Source organism: Acartia tonsa, chromosome 2 (genome assembly GCF_053477335.1).
Source record: "Acartia tonsa isolate MP-2025a chromosome 2, ASM5347733v1, whole genome shotgun sequence".
NCBI classification, from domain to species: Eukaryota; Metazoa; Arthropoda; class Copepoda; order Calanoida; family Acartiidae; genus Acartia; species Acartia tonsa.
Window position 1 is genome coordinate 7,818,054 of NC_137261.1, and position 19,958 is coordinate 7,838,011.

General features: G+C 32.0%; 3 protein-coding genes across 10 annotated transcripts in view; all 3 read left to right on the forward strand.

Annotated features, from left to right (window-relative positions):
- mon2 (Mon2 homolog, regulator of endosome-to-Golgi trafficking) overlaps positions 1-9,503 on the forward strand; it is a 21,184-nt gene extending 11,681 nt beyond the window's left edge. The window contains exons 27-43 of the mRNA XM_080145342.1: positions 419-540; positions 911-1,013; positions 1,341-1,384; positions 1,496-1,560; positions 1,873-2,026; positions 2,192-2,299; positions 2,657-2,748; positions 3,192-3,279; positions 3,751-3,822; positions 4,660-4,725; positions 5,041-5,114; positions 5,491-5,560; positions 5,808-5,915; positions 6,355-6,445; positions 6,977-7,028; positions 7,491-7,572; positions 8,249-9,503. Of these exons, the coding sequence (XP_080001468.1) occupies positions 419-540; positions 911-1,013; positions 1,341-1,384; positions 1,496-1,560; positions 1,873-2,026; positions 2,192-2,299; positions 2,657-2,748; positions 3,192-3,279; positions 3,751-3,822; positions 4,660-4,725; positions 5,041-5,114; positions 5,491-5,560; positions 5,808-5,915; positions 6,355-6,445; positions 6,977-7,028; positions 7,491-7,572; positions 8,249-8,308 (1,451 nt within the window). The 3' untranslated portion in view covers positions 8,309-9,503. The remainder of the gene's footprint in view (positions 1-418; positions 541-910; positions 1,014-1,340; positions 1,385-1,495; positions 1,561-1,872; positions 2,027-2,191; positions 2,300-2,656; positions 2,749-3,191; positions 3,280-3,750; positions 3,823-4,659; positions 4,726-5,040; positions 5,115-5,490; positions 5,561-5,807; positions 5,916-6,354; positions 6,446-6,976; positions 7,029-7,490; positions 7,573-8,248) is intronic.
- Positions 9,487-17,298, forward strand: LOC145303703 (ubiquitin-associated domain-containing protein 2-like). Its single transcript, XM_080145313.1, has 11 exons — positions 9,487-9,557; positions 9,733-9,834; positions 10,251-10,362; positions 12,625-12,703; positions 14,063-14,146; positions 14,516-14,561; positions 14,865-14,982; positions 15,266-15,348; positions 15,760-15,851; positions 16,209-16,358; positions 16,579-17,298. Exons 1-11 carry the CDS (start codon positions 9,524-9,526, stop codon positions 16,660-16,662), a joined length of 984 nt encoding a protein of 327 aa, XP_080001439.1. The 5' UTR covers positions 9,487-9,523; the 3' UTR covers positions 16,663-17,298.
- Positions 17,296-19,958, forward strand: part of ClC-a (chloride channel protein 2) — a 114,361-nt gene continuing 111,698 nt past the window's right edge. For all 8 annotated transcript variants that reach the window (XR_013873773.1, XR_013873762.1, XR_013873777.1 and 5 more), the window contains exon 1: positions 17,296-17,424. The gene's annotated coding sequence lies outside the window, so the exon portion shown is untranslated. The remainder of the gene's footprint in view (positions 17,425-19,958) is intronic.

The following is a 19,958-nucleotide window of genomic DNA, read 5'->3' on the forward strand; positions in this document are numbered from 1 at the left end:
AAAAGGGGGGTGCTCAAAACTGTTCAAAAGGACCTTATATTGGGCGGCCTAAAACCGCCTGCCCAAAACCGCCCGCCCAAAAGCGCCCGCCCAGAATGACAACCCTGATGCTGTACCTCTTTAAAGCAACTGCCATGCCAAATCTGTAAGCTGTAACTTTTTCTTTAGTTGAGTTCCTTTGACTTTTAGTTTTGGTTTTAAAAAGTGTCACTTTCGCCCCCTCCCTTATCATTCAAAGCCATATTTGTTGTAAAAATAGTGCTTTGGTAGATTTGATTATTTTTAGTAAATCTTTTAAATCTCCTCATGTCCAAAAATCTCACCCAAGTATTTTATTTGATTTATTGTCCTTAGATGTCCAAAAACCTTTTTTGAAATGGATAGCTTTTTCACCTTATTATATTAATGATCTTTTTAGGTAAAAAGTCAACTGTGATTAACTTTGAGGAGTTGAAAAGCACAACAAACCCAATCCTACCAAGTCAAGCTTTTGTTACAGCTCTAGCTCAAATATTTCCCCTTCTTTTTACACATATTAAGGTAAATACTAAATAATATTATATTTGATACTCTTTAAAAAAATAATCCTATTATATAAAGTTGTAAGCTTTTTTTGTCTGAAGTGAAGGATCTCGCTAACCGCTGAACCAATTTATGGTTTTCCTTTACAGTTAGGCTTCTTATAGGTCCAAGGAAGCTTTTCAACTATTTTTTGGGGAGGATATCTCCACCCTTTCAATAAAAGATAAACCACCCAAAAATTGTTTTTTACTTTTTCTTTTTAAAACTCAAATAAAATAGGGGGAGGGGTCGACTTTTCTTCCTTTCACCTTAAGTGCCCCTATTCTTCTAGGGGAGTCAGCAGCCGCTAGTAATTCATGAAATAAAAGTGAGAATAATTTTTGTTCAGCCTGAATTTACAGAAGACGATATGGAAGCCTTGTCTACGGTTCTGTTAGCTTTAGTCCATGTTCCAGTTATTACGGATAGTGAACTTGGTTATATATTAGCAGGTCATCATTTTCAATATTTATTACCTAACCTTTTTAGGCAATAAAAAGATTACGTTGGGATGCCATATTATTCGGTGAGAGTGTGGTAATAATGAGGAGCTTTCATGATATAGCGGGTCAAGTCATAATGTGCTTGAACGTGGAGCTTGAGTTGTCCCTAGAAGCTATACAAAAGTGTCTCAACATTCACCATGACGACTTAAGTCAAAACACTAACAAACTATGGCCTATCAATTACGTTAGGATATTACAATAGGCAAGAAGGATGAGAAAAAAATGCTTTTGAAGGCACTCTAAATTCACTTTTAAATTCTGTAAATATTTTAGGAAATGATGATTCCTTACTTCCACTACATCAATCAATAATTAAGGTAAAACAATATTTAAAAAAAATTAAATTGCTAATTTAAATTGTTGTTTATAATTGATCATAATTTTTATTTATAAAATATTTCATCGAGACCTAATTTGTTATTTCTTAGTGTGTGTCAGTTTTAGAAACTTATGCGTTGGCATCAAACCAATCTTTGCTTCCTGGAGTTTTTAGGTAACTTTAAAAACAATACATACACATTAAACAAGAACAAAAAAAGTCCATTGGAAAAGAAGTATTCAGAGAAATTGGTTATAGTTATGAGCACCTTGATTGATCTTATATATATAACAAATATAATTATGGGGGCAGCGGTTCTGACACTTTTGCGAAAACAGTGATTATAGGCTTTGTCTTTGGAGTGAGAGGATAGATTATTTCACAAAAAAGTTTGTAAAAACCCTGTATTTTAAGTTTGTATGTATTTGCATAATCATATGAACGTGAAGGCCACATAGTAGTAAAAAATGTTTGATCTATGTTCAGGTTATATGAAGATTTAAGTGTGTTAGTACATTGTCAGCCCCAGGGGGCTGAACTATGCCAAGTAAAGGGACTCTACCCAAATAAATTTGTTCTTTTTGGAGAGAGAATGTTGCTTTCTCTAGGACGCCTTTATGAGAAGACTTTCAATTTAACGGTAAGATTACATTTTTATCTCTATACAATGTGAATATTACTTTACTTTCTAATTACCCTTAAGGTTTAAATTGTATCAAATGATAGGCTAACAAAATTAAAAATTAACGATAATATTACAACAGAATTTGTGTTAATGTTCCTATGAAGATAATATGACATTTAGGTTGTACTTGAGAATAAGGTGATGTTAGAAATAGTGAAATGTGTGAGGATTCCTATGAAGAAAAAATATTCCTGTGCTAAACAATCTTCCTGGAGAATAGCCAAAGAGGTAAGATAGCATTATGTATAAGGAGCATTACTGTGCTTTCCCGCAAAGTGCCTTTCAAGGACTGAAACCCCTTCCCTCTTTTATTTTTGAAACAAATTGAAACCCCCCGTATTTCTATAATGTTTAACTTCTGCTTGGCCATCTACTGCTGTGTCCTAACCTAAACAAATCTACTAAATCTGCTAATATAATAATATATTAATTCCTCCTATTTCAAGAACAGCTGTAATTTAAGAGGATTATCGGGAATCTACTTAATTTTAGAAATTGTATTACATGATGTTATTTTCTGCCTTCGGTTGTGGTGTGGGACTGTCCTTTTCTTAAGTTTAATCAGCTGATAATATAAATATTTAGGTATTTTTATCTGTGATCTCTACAGCCCTGTGTGAGACTAGCCCTGCTGGTCAAAATAAGTCAGCTGATTCACAGCCATCAACAAACAATACAGGAATGTATTTGTTTCAATAATGTTATAATTGTACGTATTCAACTTATATTGCAAGTTGATATTCGAATAAGATATTCATGAATTTTTTTTGTAATGCAATGATATTAATTCTACTACAACAAAAAGTAAAAAAGAGAGTATTGGTTTTCTCAAATTCTATTTTAACACCTAGGTATCTTTTGGTCACTTTTAATACCTATTCGTTCTAAAAATATTCTATCATGAATTTTGGGATAAAACATAAATGGTCAATAAAGAGGAAAACGGCGAGTGGCGGGTAATTTTTTTGCTTATTCTGTCAGCTAACGAACTTTGTGTTAGGGGCCTCATGTATAGACCCTTAAAACATGACTCCTTTCTGTCAAAAAATTAACAAAAAAATATTTTTTGAAAACCACAAATTGTTTACACCTTGTCATTTAATTGAATGCATTGGTTGATAGGAGAAACTGTGGGTAATTCTGAAGTTTGGTCGGTGGTTAGTGATGCTTTAGACAGCTTTCTTTTCTCAGAATATAAACCACCTAAGGTAAGATTTCCCCCTCATTTGGAAACAAAGAATACATTCCAAAATCTTATTCTATGAAAAAGAAGGATACACTTCTTATCAACTAAAGTTAGAAAACCCTTAGGTATGGATTGTGGTGTTTTCGTTTATTTTTTAAATAAATTGAAAATAATGTGATGGAAATATTTTTTTTCTTATGCCTATTTGGAGGACCTTAACCCTGCTGGACTACAAGTAACAAACAAACAAAAAAATAAAAACAACCACCTTTCCTATTTTCAATTTTAAAATAAAGTGGAGGAGGCTCTGCCTAAATTGCACCTTTGTCAGATAGGCTTGTGTTATTCTGAGACCAAGCCTTGTTATTAACGAATATGATATCATTTTCTTTTGATTTGAAATGATTTCTAAACAGTATTTAAAACATATCACTTCTTTATTTTTAATTATAGGATCGAACTCCTGACGAACTAAAAGAATTTTTAATTTTAGGATCGAACTCCTGATGAACTAAAAGAGGATGAACTCATTGACTGTGATATTATTGAATTCTTGAAAGAAAAGGTCAGTTAAATATATTTTGAGACTCATATAAAATTTTGGATCAACTGCAGTTCACGGTAAAATATTCCTGGTAACGAATAATTCAAAAAATCTGTGAATTTTAAAAGCTGCTAGCTGCCAAACGGCTGAACGTACAGATCATACCCGCACACCATTGTAAACGGCATAAGAAGGCCTACAAATAATCTGGAATAGCCAAGATCCAATGATGCACAGGGAAAGCTTCACTGAAGAAAAAAACGCGTAAAATAGGTCTTTTTCGCGCATTTCTCTGCACTGAGAAATAATTATTCATTATTGATTTATGGCTATTCCAGATTATTTGTAGGCCTTCTTATGCCGCTTAAAACAATGTGCGGGCATGATCTGTACGTTTAGCTACTTTGCAGCTAGCAGCGATTAAAATTCATAGATTTTTGGAAATATTCGTTACCAGGAATATTTTACCATGAATTGCAGTTGATCAAAAATTTTTATCAAGTAATAAGGATCACAACATCCATAAGTAGCTAAGCATAAATTAATCTTGGATTGGACAAACAGACAAAGTTATAGAGTAGATGCTCTGTTCTCATACTAAAGGAAAAAAGGGAAAGCATATGCAAAAACTCACTAAACCTTAAGAAAATGAAAAAATAGGAATCTACATGAAAAATTTCAGCTGTCCATCTTTATTAGGAGCCAAAAAAATCACAAGTCTCCAATAGCTTTACAGACTAACTGACGGACGGACAGACAAAGTGAATCATCGAGTAGCTTCGGTACTATAAATTTTATTGTTACATCTTCAAATTGTCCCTAGGCTATTTGAACCCAACAAAAAATATTTTGTTTTAGGTGTTATTGCAACCATCGCTGTTTCCCCACGAATTTATTCTGTCTATAATGGTTATCCTAAATAAGGTATATTTACATTTTTTAAATCACGTATAGGTCAGTTCGTTCATCCAGTAGGAAATGAGGGGATGGAGTAAAAAGAGTGGAAGGGGGGGGGGGGAGTTTTAATTGTAGTAGGTAAATGATAATCTGGTGTAAGATCCAATTAATAAACAAAGGAAATTTTTATTCTGCTAAATATTTACAAACAGAAAAAAGTATTGCCTACTGATATTGTTTCGATTGTGAATATATTGGAAAATGGAAGTGCATTAATTGTTCAAATTATGACAAATGTAGGTAATTTAAATGTAATATTTGATATTTAAAATTATTATTCAGGGAAGCATCCATAGTGCTTCACAGACAAGTAATTCTGACCTAAACCAAAACATTGATCTTTATTTAACCATCAGGTAATGATCATTTTAACCACCTTTAAATAAAGAAATTTCATACCCAACACTTATCTTTTAATATAGATAAAATTATATTTTCTCGAGATTGATAGTAAATAATATGCTATCAAGGACAATAATATCAATAGGTAAAGACCTAGCAAGCCAACAATAATATGCAAACATTTTGATTAAAAAATACAGTAAATTAATGTTTGTGGGGTTTAAAATTAGCAAATTTCCATAAATTATGTAAAAGAAATTTCAAATCTGTATATCTGTTCAATCCAGGAATTATTTTGGAAAGACGAACGATTGGACTGACATTCTCGATCTAGAGTTGCTGTGCAACTAAATAACAAAAAGTTCTAACTAAATAAAATTAATTTTTTAGGGAAGATTTTGCCAAGATCTGTTTTGAAACTTTACTTCAATTTAGCCTGTTAGAAAATGATGAAGAACAAGTAATATGTTTTATTGATTTACATAAATATGACAATATGGAATTTAAAAAAAGGAATAGATTTTGAAAATAATACCTATAACCTAAGTAGGTAATCTTATAAATTCCAATTTTGATTTTAGCAAAGACTTGGATATACTTGCGATACACAATCCTTAGATCGAAATCCAACAACTTGTAAGTCATTACCAACAGTTTGGCATAATTACAATATACCCCTTAATATGCATAATATGTTAATAATTTAGGTGAATGGAAACCATGAATTGATGAGTTTTAGTAACCTAACTTTGAAAGGAGATGATGAAAAAATAACAAACAAATTAGCTGTAACCTCTTTGCTCTATAGATTTAAGGTATTATATATTCTTTTAAATAATACAGTAGGTAACTTTCATAAATTTTTTTTTGTTTTACAAAGAATATCTCAAGACAGTCCATGTCAGTCAATAGACTAATTGTATACTGTTAAAATTTTTTTATATTTTTTATTCTAGAAGTCTTTCTCGTCTGAATTCATCATAAGATTTCCTGTATTACCTTTTGTTCTTTATGTATTAGAACATTTATGGTTTGTGTTTGCTAGTAGATAAACTAATATAAGGAAGGCGTTAAAAAGTATTTAGTTGACTTTTGTAGAATGATGTTTCAAATGAAACGATTGAACCATTCTTTATATAGATATTTGTTTATTTATTTGTTTATGTAATTATGCATGCATGCTAAAGAATTATGAATCAGACAAATAATTGCTCTATCTAATTCAGTTATTAGACTTTTAAAATTATATTTCAGGAAGTGCTGAAGAAATATGTAGCAGATGAACAATTGCACCATCCCGTGCCCTTACCTGCTCAAAGGGTTTCAGAAATGGCTTTTGTACTCAAGGAATGAATATGTTATGAATGATTTTTTTTCTCACTAGGATTGGAGGGGGGGGGGGGGTACGTCATTGTTTTTTTTAGTGAAAGAGGTCCCATTTTCCAGCAATTAAATTTTGTGTTCGTTTCTACTTTACTACATTGGGATAGCTCATGTTTACACTCTAAATAATTTCTTCTATTTCTGCCTGTTGTAACTTGTAACTATTTTAATTGTCCTATCCACACCGCCCCTTTTTCCATGGATGGAGGGGTCAATGAGCTGTTAGATACACTAGTCCCCAAAGTCTTATAATAACGTTTTCTTATTCGTTGGCTTAACAACCATGTGGCTTTAATTGAATTTTGATTAATTTGTTCATTTTTTTTGAGCGTCCAAACGTTTTAACCACTATGTGTAATCTACAGAAGGGGTAATTTTGTGTATCATAATTTCCTTGGGATCTACATCAATTTATCGGCAATTTTCTTCATCCCTTTAGAACCCTTCCCTTTTCCCTGTTATTTATTCACATAAAAAATATTCACTAACTACCAGGCCATAGCAACATTGATATCAAGTTTAAAGAAGACACCATCTGAAGTTGACAGGAATAGGATTTTATATAACTTTCTGTCTACTGCGCCCCTAGCATTTAAGGGCTCTGTTTTCAGAAGAGTAAGAAGAGAATAGAAAATAGCCTTGGACCTATGTGAAGCCTACTGTAATAGGATAACTTAATTTGTTTAGTGGTTATTCAAATCTTGACTTTCAGACAAATAACCCTTTCTATTGACTCTACTTTATATTCGGATGAAACAGGGTTATAATCGTTGGGTTTTTCTTTAAAAGATAAGTAAATAGAGGTTATATTGATAATTCCCTTCTGTCCAGGCTCATGAAAAAATTATACCTAATATATTTGATTTTATGATTAAACTTTGATATCTATAAGACTATAATTTGCACTTTACTTTTTCTTTTATTTCACCAAAATCTTTTAAAGCGCTTTCGTGTACTTACGGACATGCTTGTCCCTGTCTAACCCTGTACTAGAATCCTAATTGACCCAGAAGAACGTGGGTTCAGCTGTTTGACCTGTACCCAGATCTCGTGGCGGCCACAGCCTCCACAGCCCCCAGTGTAGCAGCCAGGAAATTATTCATTACTCATCAAGAATATTTTTATTTCACTAGGTACATACTTTGATTTTGATATTTAGAAACATATTCCATTTCAAGGATGTTATATTTAGCAATGGGTATTGCTATTCCATCTAAAGAAAAACTAACTAATTGTATATCTTCAAAACTTTTCTTTATTAGATAACATTGTTCTGTTACTCCGATTGTTGCAAAAGTCCTATTGTAAAAAAAATCATTCATAAATTGAAAGATGAATTACTTCCTTTACGTCCTTTCTTTCCTTAAAATATCGTTGAACTGATTTGATTAGGATATGAATTTTAGAGGATATACTATTTAGTCCTGCCCCTCCCCCCTCCCATCTAAAAAACTGAATGCAAGGATAAGACCAGCATATACCTACAACGAAATTAATTTTGTGGGGCAACACATTGTAAAATTAAAGACCTCTCTATATTATTTGCCCCCAAATATTATTTTAAGATTTATTTTTCTTGCTGGTTATACCTTATACCTGGGATAAGACTAGTTAATGTATATAATTTTATCTCCACAACAAAAATTGATTGTGGAGGCTTAACAGTAACACTGAAGATGAGGAATTAAATCACAAGTATAGAAAATAAAACTACCAAATGTATTTGAACATTTGTAAAAAGTAAGTAAATGAATAAAAAATATTTAGTTTGAAACATGCATTGCTGCAATATGGAGACCTTCTTCAACCACCTTCTGCAGTTTGATATGATAATTCTTTGAAGAATGTTAGTTTATTTTATGAATATTTTGATATATAAAAAGTTGTAAAAAGAATTTCTTAGCCCTGTGATTTTAAATTTTAGTACCAGTTAAAATTATTTTTGGCCTATTTAAACGATTTCCAAGCCAATGTAATTTTAAATCTTTAAAAAATTGTTTTTCCAAATTGTCATGTTAATTTATTTATGTAAAATATGTAATGTAATTTTAGTAAAGCATAGATTTATATTTAAGTTAGAATTTTACAATCTGACCATATTTGATTTTATTCAAAATTTAGTTTAAAATAAATAATAGAATAGTAGATTAGCTTAGCTGATATTTGAAGAAGAAAAAGTAAACATACCCCTGTACCTAACTTACTATCACATAAACATATAATGCAATTATAAACCCTTTTCTTTTAAACTTAAATATATAAAAAACCCAATGTTAAATTATCAATATCATCCTTTTCAAACAACGTTCATTCCTATAAGTATTTGGAAAATTTCACTATTATGTAAATTTTTGTATGCTAAATTTTTGTTCAAATATTCATATGTTTTTAAAATCCATTTTTTTAATTTACATATTTAGGTATTATAAGTCATTGTTAAATAAAGGGACTATAAACTAAAGAGACCAAGGAGTTCTAAGCCAAAATGTTTTTGGTGGGGGCCTTTTTCTAGGGGCGATTTCTCCTGGGGGGGGGGGGAACCCTCCTTCAATATATTTATAAACTTTCCCAGGATCCAAGAGGAGCTAAATTGTAAAGAAGAATTATATCATTTCAGCGACTGGGTAGATCCTTCGGTACGGACAGATAGACATCCTGTTACTTTTATATAGGGATTACCACACTAGGAGAATTTAAAAAAAGTCTCATTTCAATTTTATTCAATGAAAATTTGTTGTAATCCATTATAAAAAATATGTGTATGGTATCATGATTTACAAACCTACAGTAGAAACTTGCATTTTATTTATTTATTTTGTGTTATTAGTGTTAAATGCATTTGATTTTAGAAACCTTAGTTTTTGTTTTTTACTTTGTTATTATTTAATAGTATTTTCTTGGTTGATTTGATCTTTATATATTTTATATACTTTATTGTAATTATAATGAAAACACACATCAGATTATTATGTCATTATGTATCTTTAACTTGATTTTATTTATGAGAAATAAATTTCAGATTGGTAATTAATAATTAAGAATGTCATTGAAATTTGCATCAAACTCAGGATTTGGTAAGTTTTAATTTTTAATTTAATAGGATTATGGTATCTTGACGATTCATCTCCATGGGAAACCTATATTTATCATATTCTACAAAAAGTATTATTTCAAGGTTCACTATTGCAAATACCACATCTCTTTAAATACACCTAATACAACAATACCTTTTGAATTATAATTGTTTAGCTTGCAGCCCAGTGAGTAAGTGCTTAGCAGTATTAGTTGGAGGATTCCACGTGGCATCACATGTTCCTGCCCTACATTCATTCTTCAGAAAGATTGTGACAGGTACCATTTTTTATATCTGATTCCAGTGATCTAAAGGGATAAGACACTGGCCAATAAATTAATGTACATCCCCAATGATGATGTACAAAATTACAATTAATAACCACTACACAGTTGATTGCTCATAAAATTTCAATATAATGATTAAAATTAGAACTCAGTGGATCTATCTAAATTTTATGTCCTGCTATTATATTAGGGAGTCCAGTATTTTTTTTTTATCTACAGCTTAAAAATTTTATTACTTCTTGATCTACCGATTAAGTCTTCAATTTTAGAAAAGTTTAACACAAGTCACGGGTCGGTTTAATACTATTTTTTTAAAATTCAAGTAACATGATGATTCAAGGCTTTTTTCATTTCCCTAGAGGCTAGGGGAGCCGCTAGCTTTATATTAACAATTTTGTTGGTTTTAGGTCCAGATAGAATTACGAGCCTGGATACATTTCTGAGATACTTAGGAGCCAAGTTCTTATTCCTTGATACCAAGAGTACAATATTTTCTTGTGTTGTTATTTATTTATTCAGGTAAGAGTTAAAAAAAGGAAATACCTAGGTAAGGTTTTTATGAACGCAGCTAACTATGTTAGGTTTTACCTTCAATTAAATCGTTGGTGTGTGATTTTCTTTTGATTTCAAGTGATCATCTAGAGCATCCAGAGTATCATAAGCTTGTAAAGGCTATAGTCTAACGCCTAATATTATAGGGTATTAGAATAAGTAACATTCAATATACAACCAACCCTTTGATTGCACGACTTTTGACTCGAAGTCCTAACTGTAAATGATATAAGTTGCGCCTGTTAATGAATTAATCAAATTCTTTAAATTTGTATTCATTTTAATTGATTTGATGGTTGATTATAAAGCTGACAAACAAGATTTAAGTTTTCAATTCATTAATCCGAAGGAAAAAGGTAGAACTAAACCTGTGAAAAATTGGATGATATTTTTACTCAAATTAATTAGCATATTTTTAGGTATTTTTTGCATGTAATATTAGGTAGGTAATGATTTTTAATAAGAGATTAAAATGAACACATTTTTAAGTATTTTTTTATTCATGGTTTTTACCCACAGCGTAGAAGATGTTAAATAAATAAGAAATGCAGAATTTAAGATTATAGTCAATTTGATGGATACACTTTTTATTTTTGGTTTGTTAAAATCATTGCTTTTGATCTTACCCATCTATTTTATTTATGAAAAAATATGACACTCAAAATTTTTTTTTAGCTTATCTGTGTTCCTTTCATTTTTGGTATGCTCATTCATTTATTGTTTCAATTTCAAAACAAAGATAACGCCTCGTTTAAATGGCAATTAAGATCAGAGATAAGGTTTATAAAATGCACAGACCCACTATAAATTAGATGGTGTGTGATTTTCTTATTGTCAAAATTGACGTTAACAAGTTTATTTAAAAGGATCTTTATTTGTACACAGAAAGATGGTGCCTGTAAAATGGATTTTTTTAAATATTACACCATTTTATCATGTACTCTAATAAAGTTTGTAGTTGGCTAAAATAACGTTGTATTTAATCAAATGAAATTATAATTATGAAACATGACTTCTCTTGTAATGGGTTGGGATTATAGCAGTGTTGCGGATCCGCATTGATTGTATGCGGATCCGGAGCCCGAACCTCCAAATTTGGTCAGTGCGGATCCGGATCCGGATCCGGATCCTTGACATAAAAATAAAATCACCAAATGTTTCAAAAAATATTTATTCTTTAATCTCGAAGTCAAAAATACTTTTAATTTTCAAGTCTGAACCTAAACCTTAAAGATTGGCTCTCATCACGAGAATGTCTGATTTTTAAAATTTGTAAGTGACTATTTTATATAAATTTAGGTAGATTTTTCCATAAAGAGGGAGGTCATTTTCTAGTAAATCCCGTAAAGGTGTGTGTTATAAGGCCTAAAAATAGTAGTAGAACGATAAGGTGCTCTATATATTTGTATTCCCTATTGAATAGAACAATAGGGAAAACATTTTTTTTTTTTTTTTTGATAACCGTACCTGGAATATCTTTAAAAAATAAGAAATTTCTATCAAACGCTTTGTTTGGCTCAAACTGACAAAAATTTAAAAAAATTTAATTATAATAAATCAACCTGTAAAGAATGGCTACTTCCTTTGTTTAATGGTATAGATTGTTCTTAACCTTTACATTGTACCTATAGAAAACATTATTATTATAATTATATATTTTTTTAATTTTTGTCAGTTTGAGCCAAACAAAGCGTTTGATAGAAATTTCGTATTTTTTAAAGATATTCCAGGTACGGTTATCAAAAAAAAAAAAAAATTTCCCTATTGTTCTATTCAATAGGGAATACAAATATATAGAGCACCTTATCGTTCTACTACTATTTTTAGGCCTTATAACACACACCTTTACGGGATTTACTAGAAAATGACCTCCCTCTTTATACCCCAGGATCCGGATCCGGATCCTTGGACTCAAAAAAAGTGCGGATCCTTGCGGATCCGGATCCGCAACACTGGATTATAGGGATAATAGGTTTGTAACATCAAACAGACAACTAACCCTTTGGTTGCACGACTGTGCATGGCAATAGGTTGTGCCTGTTTGTGCGCCAAGGAATTACCCCTACTCTTACTAATAATGTTATGTGCCAGACATCGCAGCAGTAGGTACTAGGTACCACGTCTCTTGTATGATTCGGAGTGAACCAGACTCGAACCCAACACCTTGAAAGAATATTGTTAAAATGTTGCAGCTTAAGTATTCTGAATTAATATCTATTTGTATTTTAGAATATTAGAACGAAGATATGGATCTCTCAAGTTTTCATCTAATCTCATCTTTTCCTGTCTTCTATCAATGAGTTTAGAGGTAATTTTGGACAATGATATAATTTATAAAAAAATACCTATTTTTAAAAAAAATAGTACTATATACGATACGTTGGAATTAGATATTTCTCTTTTGTAAAATTTGTATTAAATACACGATTATAATTTGAATAAGCTTTCTTATTTTTATGAACAATAAATAAAAGTGCAAGAAACCTATGAACTTTAATTGGTTTCTACTTTTCCGAGAAGATTTAAAGTTGGCTTTAGGCTGTTTTTTAATTTCATTACAAAATGTAAGCCTTGGGATGGTTTGGGCTATTTTTATGCATCCTGAACTATCACTGTGGGCTAGGTGCGCAACCGTCGCGTTAGTTGTACTATAAGACATTACTTTTAAAACAAATAACTACCTACTTAGGTACCTAACTAATATTTTTTAGTAGCGAAGCTACTCTATAATTCACTTTGTCCGTCCGTCTGTCAGTCAGTCCGTCCGTAACGCTATGGGGGAAATGGGATTTACTCAGCTCCTATAAAAGATAGAATGCTGAAATTTTTTGACAACATTCCCATCATTAAGGAGCACAATTGACTATAAAACATCATTGGCGTTCGGACCGATTTTTAGCAGGTTTTAGGCTATTTTTATATTTTTCACATTTTTCTCCATATCTTCAGTGTTTATGGTCCGATTTTCAAAATTTTTTCAGTTATAGATATCAAAATTAAATTTCCCGTCTTTTAAAGAAAACAACCATGACGGCCAGACTGCATTTTTAGCAGGTTTTAGGCTGTTTTTTTTATATATTTAACATTTTTCTCCATATCTTCAGTGTTTACAGTCCGATTTTCAAAATTTTTCCGTTATAGATATCAAAATTAAATTTCCCGTCTTTTAAACAAAATAACCATGACGGCCAGACTGCCTTTTTAGCAGGTTTTAGGCTATTTTTATATATTTAACACTTTTTTCCATATCTTCAGTGTATATGGTCCGATTTTCCAAATTTTTTAAGTTAAGGATTTAAAAATTAAATTTTTAGTCGTTTTTATAAAACAACTATGACGGCCAGACTGCCTTTTATCAGGTTTTTGGCTATTTTTATATGTTTTACATATTTCCCCATATCTTTGTTTATTTTGATGCAATTTTCAAACTTTTATGGGATATCTGTATCAAAATAATTTTTCCCATTGTTATGAGCATCTTTAATATAATTTACTTTGACCATCGTCATCATGCAAAATAAAACAAGGTTTCATGTTTATTTTATCCAATAAATCTATTCTTGATTTTAGTAAAAACCTTTTAAATCTACCTGTACGTATTCCCATCGACGATTTTTTGTGCTTCGCTACTTATGGATGTTGTCATCCTTGTTTTTATCTGTTTTAGATTTGTCTAGAACACTATTTTGAAACAAAGAATTTCGGACCTCTTGGTCTCATTATTCCACTCTATGTTCCTTGGTTCAGAGAGGTAAAAATGTCTATTTTCAATATCTTTTATGATGACGAGCGGCTATGCCCCTAGATGCCTCCAGTGGCACTTATTTTAAAAGATCTAGATTGAGAAGTCTATGTTGATATCAGCTGTTTTTATTCATGTTTCTATGCTGGCCCTTTAAAATATTTTTTGAGACTTATCTTGGGAGGGTGGTGGTACCAAAGTTTACATCACATATTATTTATATGATAGATTTGCTTTTAAAAAGTAATAAATATTTGTTTCTTAATCAAATTCTCCTTTGAAGGGAAACTTCATATAGTTCCAGGGATGGTTTTTGGCTAGTTTCAGAATAAAACAATATAAAGACGCAACTACTCACTGATTAATATTATATTGTAGATACCTGTGGTGACAGCATCACAGTATGGTCCAGTTACCATTTCAGGCAATTGCGTTCACATCAAAATTAATCTCTTGACTAAGAGGCCCATAGTCAGACGTTTCAACTAAATTTCAATTAACAAACTAATTTCTGAAAAAATTTAATCCTATATAGTAAAGAGGATGATTTGATTATTGAAGTCAAGCTTTATTGTGGTCATTGACGTATCATAGAATAGAGGGGGTAATTGTCAATCAACTTAAAAATAATGACCTAAGATTAAAAGTGCCTACTATCAAGCAAAAAAATCATTCTTATTATGATAATATATATTATATTGCTTAATGTGAACGCTGTGGTTAATAGGGAAGTCTATAAACTACTTACTCTGCCTGCAGATGGCTCTAGCCACAAAAGCGTCCATGTTGTCCAGTGTTTGTGGATTCATTTCTGGAGTACTGGTCTACTGTACACCTCTGAAAAAGTAATTACCCATTATTTTTAAGTATTTATATTAAGATTTATAATTCAGCAGAAATTAAATTAAGCAACAATTACAGGGGCATATTTTAGAATTTCATACTTCTTTTTTTTATGTAAAGTAAAAAATTTATATGTCTGAAGCTAAATATCTCTGAAATTACTGGTCTTTGGGTGGTTTTAGGCTATTTCTCTGACAACCCCGGCCCTCACCAAGAAGAAAGGGGCGAAACTATTATTATTTATATTTCTCTTTTCAATTCTCTAAAAAAAAAAATTTTGTTTAGATTTCGACTGCCTGGATTTATAGGAACTATATTCTCAAAAACTATTGGGCAGTTGGTGATGACTTATCCTGATAAAGATACAGGTTGGTTAGTTAGTCAGTTATATCTTTTTTTTTAGATAAAGCAAGTAATAAAATACTGAATGGAGTTTTTGTTGTGCAATGATTAATTCAGTGTTTTACTTACAGGCTGGGAGGGGACATGTCACATTGGGCTGTTTATTACACAAGTTCCCAAATAATAACGTTTTTTAATTCGTTGGCTCAACAACTTTGAAGACTTATACTAAATTTTAATTGGTTAGTTCATTAAATTGAGTGTCTGAAGGTTTCAACCACTAATTGTAATCTACAGAGTAGGTTGGGTAATTTTGTGTATCATTATTGAATATATTATCTAGATCAATTTATCAGCCATTTTAGATCCCTTTAGATCCTTGCTTGTTTTGCTCACAATATTTCATTCATCCTTAATCTCTTCAATAAATATTTTAGGTTTAATGGGAGCAACGTTAGACATACAAAGAAGCCAACAAACTGAAGCTCTAGAGAATCAACTTATGAGAGCTAGAAACAGATTTCAAGTGGTGAGCATTTTTTAAATTCTACTTTTGTTGTTAGTGTAAGTGCGTCATAAAAGCAACTTTTACTTCCTTGTTCATTGACACGCGCCGCGTAAAAAACCTTGCTACTTAATATCGGATAATCTAAGCATCCAAATAAAATATCCTATTTTGTGATTTGTCAAATGCTCGAATATATCACCATAAAGCTCGAGTATGTTCACACTTAAAATACTTGACATTACATCCTAAAGGGGCTTAGAGCACCTTGTTCTGAGCATGGTCCCCCTTTTTTTTTCATTTCTGAATTTTAATGTTTGCCTAAATGTTAATTTTTTTTCTATAAAGTTTTAATTGTTATTTATGGTACTACTTTTTCAGCCAGTCAATGGTGGTGGCAGGCAGCTGCGCATTGATGAAATGTGGGGAGGAGCAGCTGCGGGAGCCATGGGAGGTGCCGCCGCAGCTGCTAATCATCAGCTGCCGGTTATTCAATCACATGTAAATACTCTCGTGGATATGGGATTTACAAGGGAGTTTGGATACTTCAAAAATTATTCTATTAATCTATATACTTTTAAAGTAATTTTACAACAAATAAACATCGAACTTTTGTTCAGAATTCTATATTAAAACTACTCCCACTCAATATTTGTCAATGTTCATTGTTCATTGTCCTACATTTGATTAATTTGGTTTTGCTTGATTGATTTTACATGAAGGAACTAAGTATCCAAACATAATTTTGCACAGGGAAAGAGCTGAGCAAGCACTTAGACAAGCTAGGAACAATATTGACGAAGCTACAAATATACTTCTTCAAGACATGATGTAGATTCACAAGTGCGGTGTTTATACAAAATAACGTGTAGCCAAGACCTGTCAAATGTAAAAGAGAAAAGTTTCGTTGGTAAAACACACGCATCAAAAGTATATTATTTGTTCAGTATTTTGTTATTTTTCTATGCTAGGAATGTCGTAAGTGTATTGTTGTTTTGCAATGTCAAAATAATTTTGGCATCTAATGTTTGTATGTATGTATTTTACTTATTAAGACAAACATAAGTTGAGAAAAGATAGGGTTAAATAGGATTGGTAACATATTATTAACTTTGAATTATTTTGCTAAATGTTTTTCTAAACACTAAGTATTTGAGAGAAGTATTTAGAAATGAATTTATCAATTTTATTTTTCTTCGCATATTTTCAATTTGTGTTTTTGAAAGTACAAATATTTTTTGATGTTAAAAACTTTCCTGTTTGGGTTTGGATATTTTGATTAAAGATAATATGCAAATAAGATTTGAAAAACTTGCCTTAAATTTTTAAAGATCTTATCAATTGTTTATAGTTTAATTTTATTTAGTTCCATTTAATGTATTTTATTTATGTTTTTTTCTGTGATAAATAAATTTCAATATTGTGTTAATTTATTTAATTCTTTTGTTAAAGTTTTATTTTTGGTTTCAGAGTTATTTTTGCCGTATAAAAATGGGGTGAATATTTTGTTAAATAATTTTTATTGTAGTTTATAGTGTTATTATTACCAAACTAAAAACCAAAGACTGCCTGCTGATTAATTATTGAACAAATTTAGGTAAGATTTTTTTGTTTTGTAGAAGATGAAATGCTCTATAACTTGTGCCTTGCGTCAGTTACAGTATTTAAGGTAAAAAAGATAAAATAATGATTTGACTGGTTATTCTTTTCATAAAGACTTTAGAGGCGGGTTAAAGCTGTTTTCCGGAAAATCTTTTAGTGGAACAATATATTGGTTGTTGACAAATAAAAAATATGAAAAAAGTTCTAAAAATGCAGTTAAGCTGTAATAATTAGCTCTTGTCAATTTGGCAGGGGATTGGAATGAATTCCATGAAAATAACAAAAACTAGGAATATGCTTACATAAACAAGATAATCCAGAGAGTGGATCAAAATACTAATGGTACACTAATAATAAATGTACAAGTATATGTTTATAATCCAGAAAACTACCTGGCCAATGTGTTGGAGACCCTTTTGCGGCTGTTAGCAAAGTGCTTTGTGTTCTTATGTAGAAACTTGGCTGTGTTTATAATTCCCACTCAACTCTATTAGCTGATTTCAAAGACCTAATATAAAATCCGGACAGGGTTCAGAGTTACTATACATATATCTCATGCCCCCTCTATTCCTTTTTCTTTAATACACTAAAAAGTTCCACAAGCATAGCCTACTTTTGAAATTTTACTTGGATTAGTTATGGACGCCGTCAGACAAATGAAATGTCCTAGTCTTTGCATTTTTACGCTCATTATTTTTGTTTTTGTCCTTGTTTTCTTTAGTTAGAAAAGAAATGCGTAATTGCAAAAGAAACGCATAAGAATGGGACAATGCAGCAATAGACTACAAAAATACCTCATTTCTTACGTACATATGTGTTTTATGTTGTAGAATTATTAGTGGTTTTTAGGGGGGGGGGGGGGAGGGTATTATTTATGTTTGGGAAGCTTGATTATTACCAAAGAAAAGCTTCTCTATAAAGCCTTGTAGTTAAAAATATCTCCAAACAGGCTTACTGCATGTTCATTTAATGTGAAAATTATGAGTTTGCCTTGTGAAAAGACGAAAGAAAATTGTAAATCCTAACATGACTATTTCAACTATTTAAAGGGCGAGTCCTAAGTATCTTTATAACTATAGAATTTCAGTGCTTAATTGTCTATCTTAACTGCAAATATAATGTTATTTTTGTAATACTTAAAAAAAATATTCTAAAGGAAAGTTTTAGTAATGAGTGTCTTGTTTTGTTTAGAAAAACAGAATTTAGAGGTGTGTAAGATTTATGCATTTACTTTCCTATTTATTTCCAGGAAGAACTAAAAGAATTTTGTAAACAAATTTACTATTTCATTTTCTGCCAAATATTATCTATCTATATGAAGTAGAAATACTTTAATTAATTAATTTTTAAGTGTCCTATCCCCGTGTTCCTGTTTATTACTTATTTCCAGTGATATTGGACCAGGATTCTGACAAACAAAACCCTCTTTCTAACCCACTTCTCTTTAGTTACATAACAAAATAAGTTTTAGGTCAACATTACGCCCAAAATATACTAAAATGTTCAGCAACTTCAAATAGAATTAATTTGTGATATTGTGGTATCCGCCTAGGATAAATGGCAGACACCAGAGTTCAAATGACTACGGCAGTGTGAACAGACGTGGACACCTATACTATAGAGAAGCTACGCTTCTCTAGCAATCACTAAATAATAAACAGAGTCTATTCAGTTGTTTCTTTATTCAGGGTCTAAGGATTACTAACTTTATATACAACAAACAATAGCTACACAGATAGGAATAAATAATCATAAAACAGAATCAATATAATACATATACAATAGTCAGTTTGGGCAATAATGATCCCCCATCCCTGGAAAGGGTGGGGGGAATTAACAATACAGCTTAACCATAATACGGCTGTCAGAATCTATCATTAATTTTTAGGCATAGGGAGGGGGTCGGCAGACCCCTTCCCCAGGACTCAGGGGAGGGCACTTGGCCCTTCTCCGAACCCAGGTCAGGGTTGCCATAGGCATGGCTCACGGTTGCCGAATACCACAACTCTCCCCTCGGAAGGCTGGGAGGGGGGTCTCCCTGCCAGACTTCCGACAGTGGTTGAGGCCTTCGGCCCGCTCCTTAGGGCTAAAGTATATACAAGCGATAATGATTCAATGGAATCCTAGTGGTGATTTTCAGGGCTGATGGGCTCCCAACGTGGGATAGAAGGTAGAGGCTGGCTTGTGTTGGACACGTAGCTCGGCGCCAGCAGGTGTCAGGTTGGCGTGGGGTACGGCCGCTGTGGGGCCGGTCAGTAGCGGGGCATTCTGGTTGTTGTTGGCAGCGGCTGGGGCACTGGCTACCAGGTTGACCGTCTGAGCGACAGCCTGGCCTCCCGAGGGACCGCGGGGCTTTCCAGAGGGTGGTCCAGGCCTGCCTGGGCGGTCATTCCCACTATCGGCTGATTGCATGGACACCATTTCCTCGGCTGCTTCCCGGCCGATAGGAATGGCATCCCAGTCTACTGAAAAGTCCCGGGACTTGGCATGGGTGAGTCTGGCCCTGGCCAAGGCCTTACGATACAAGGT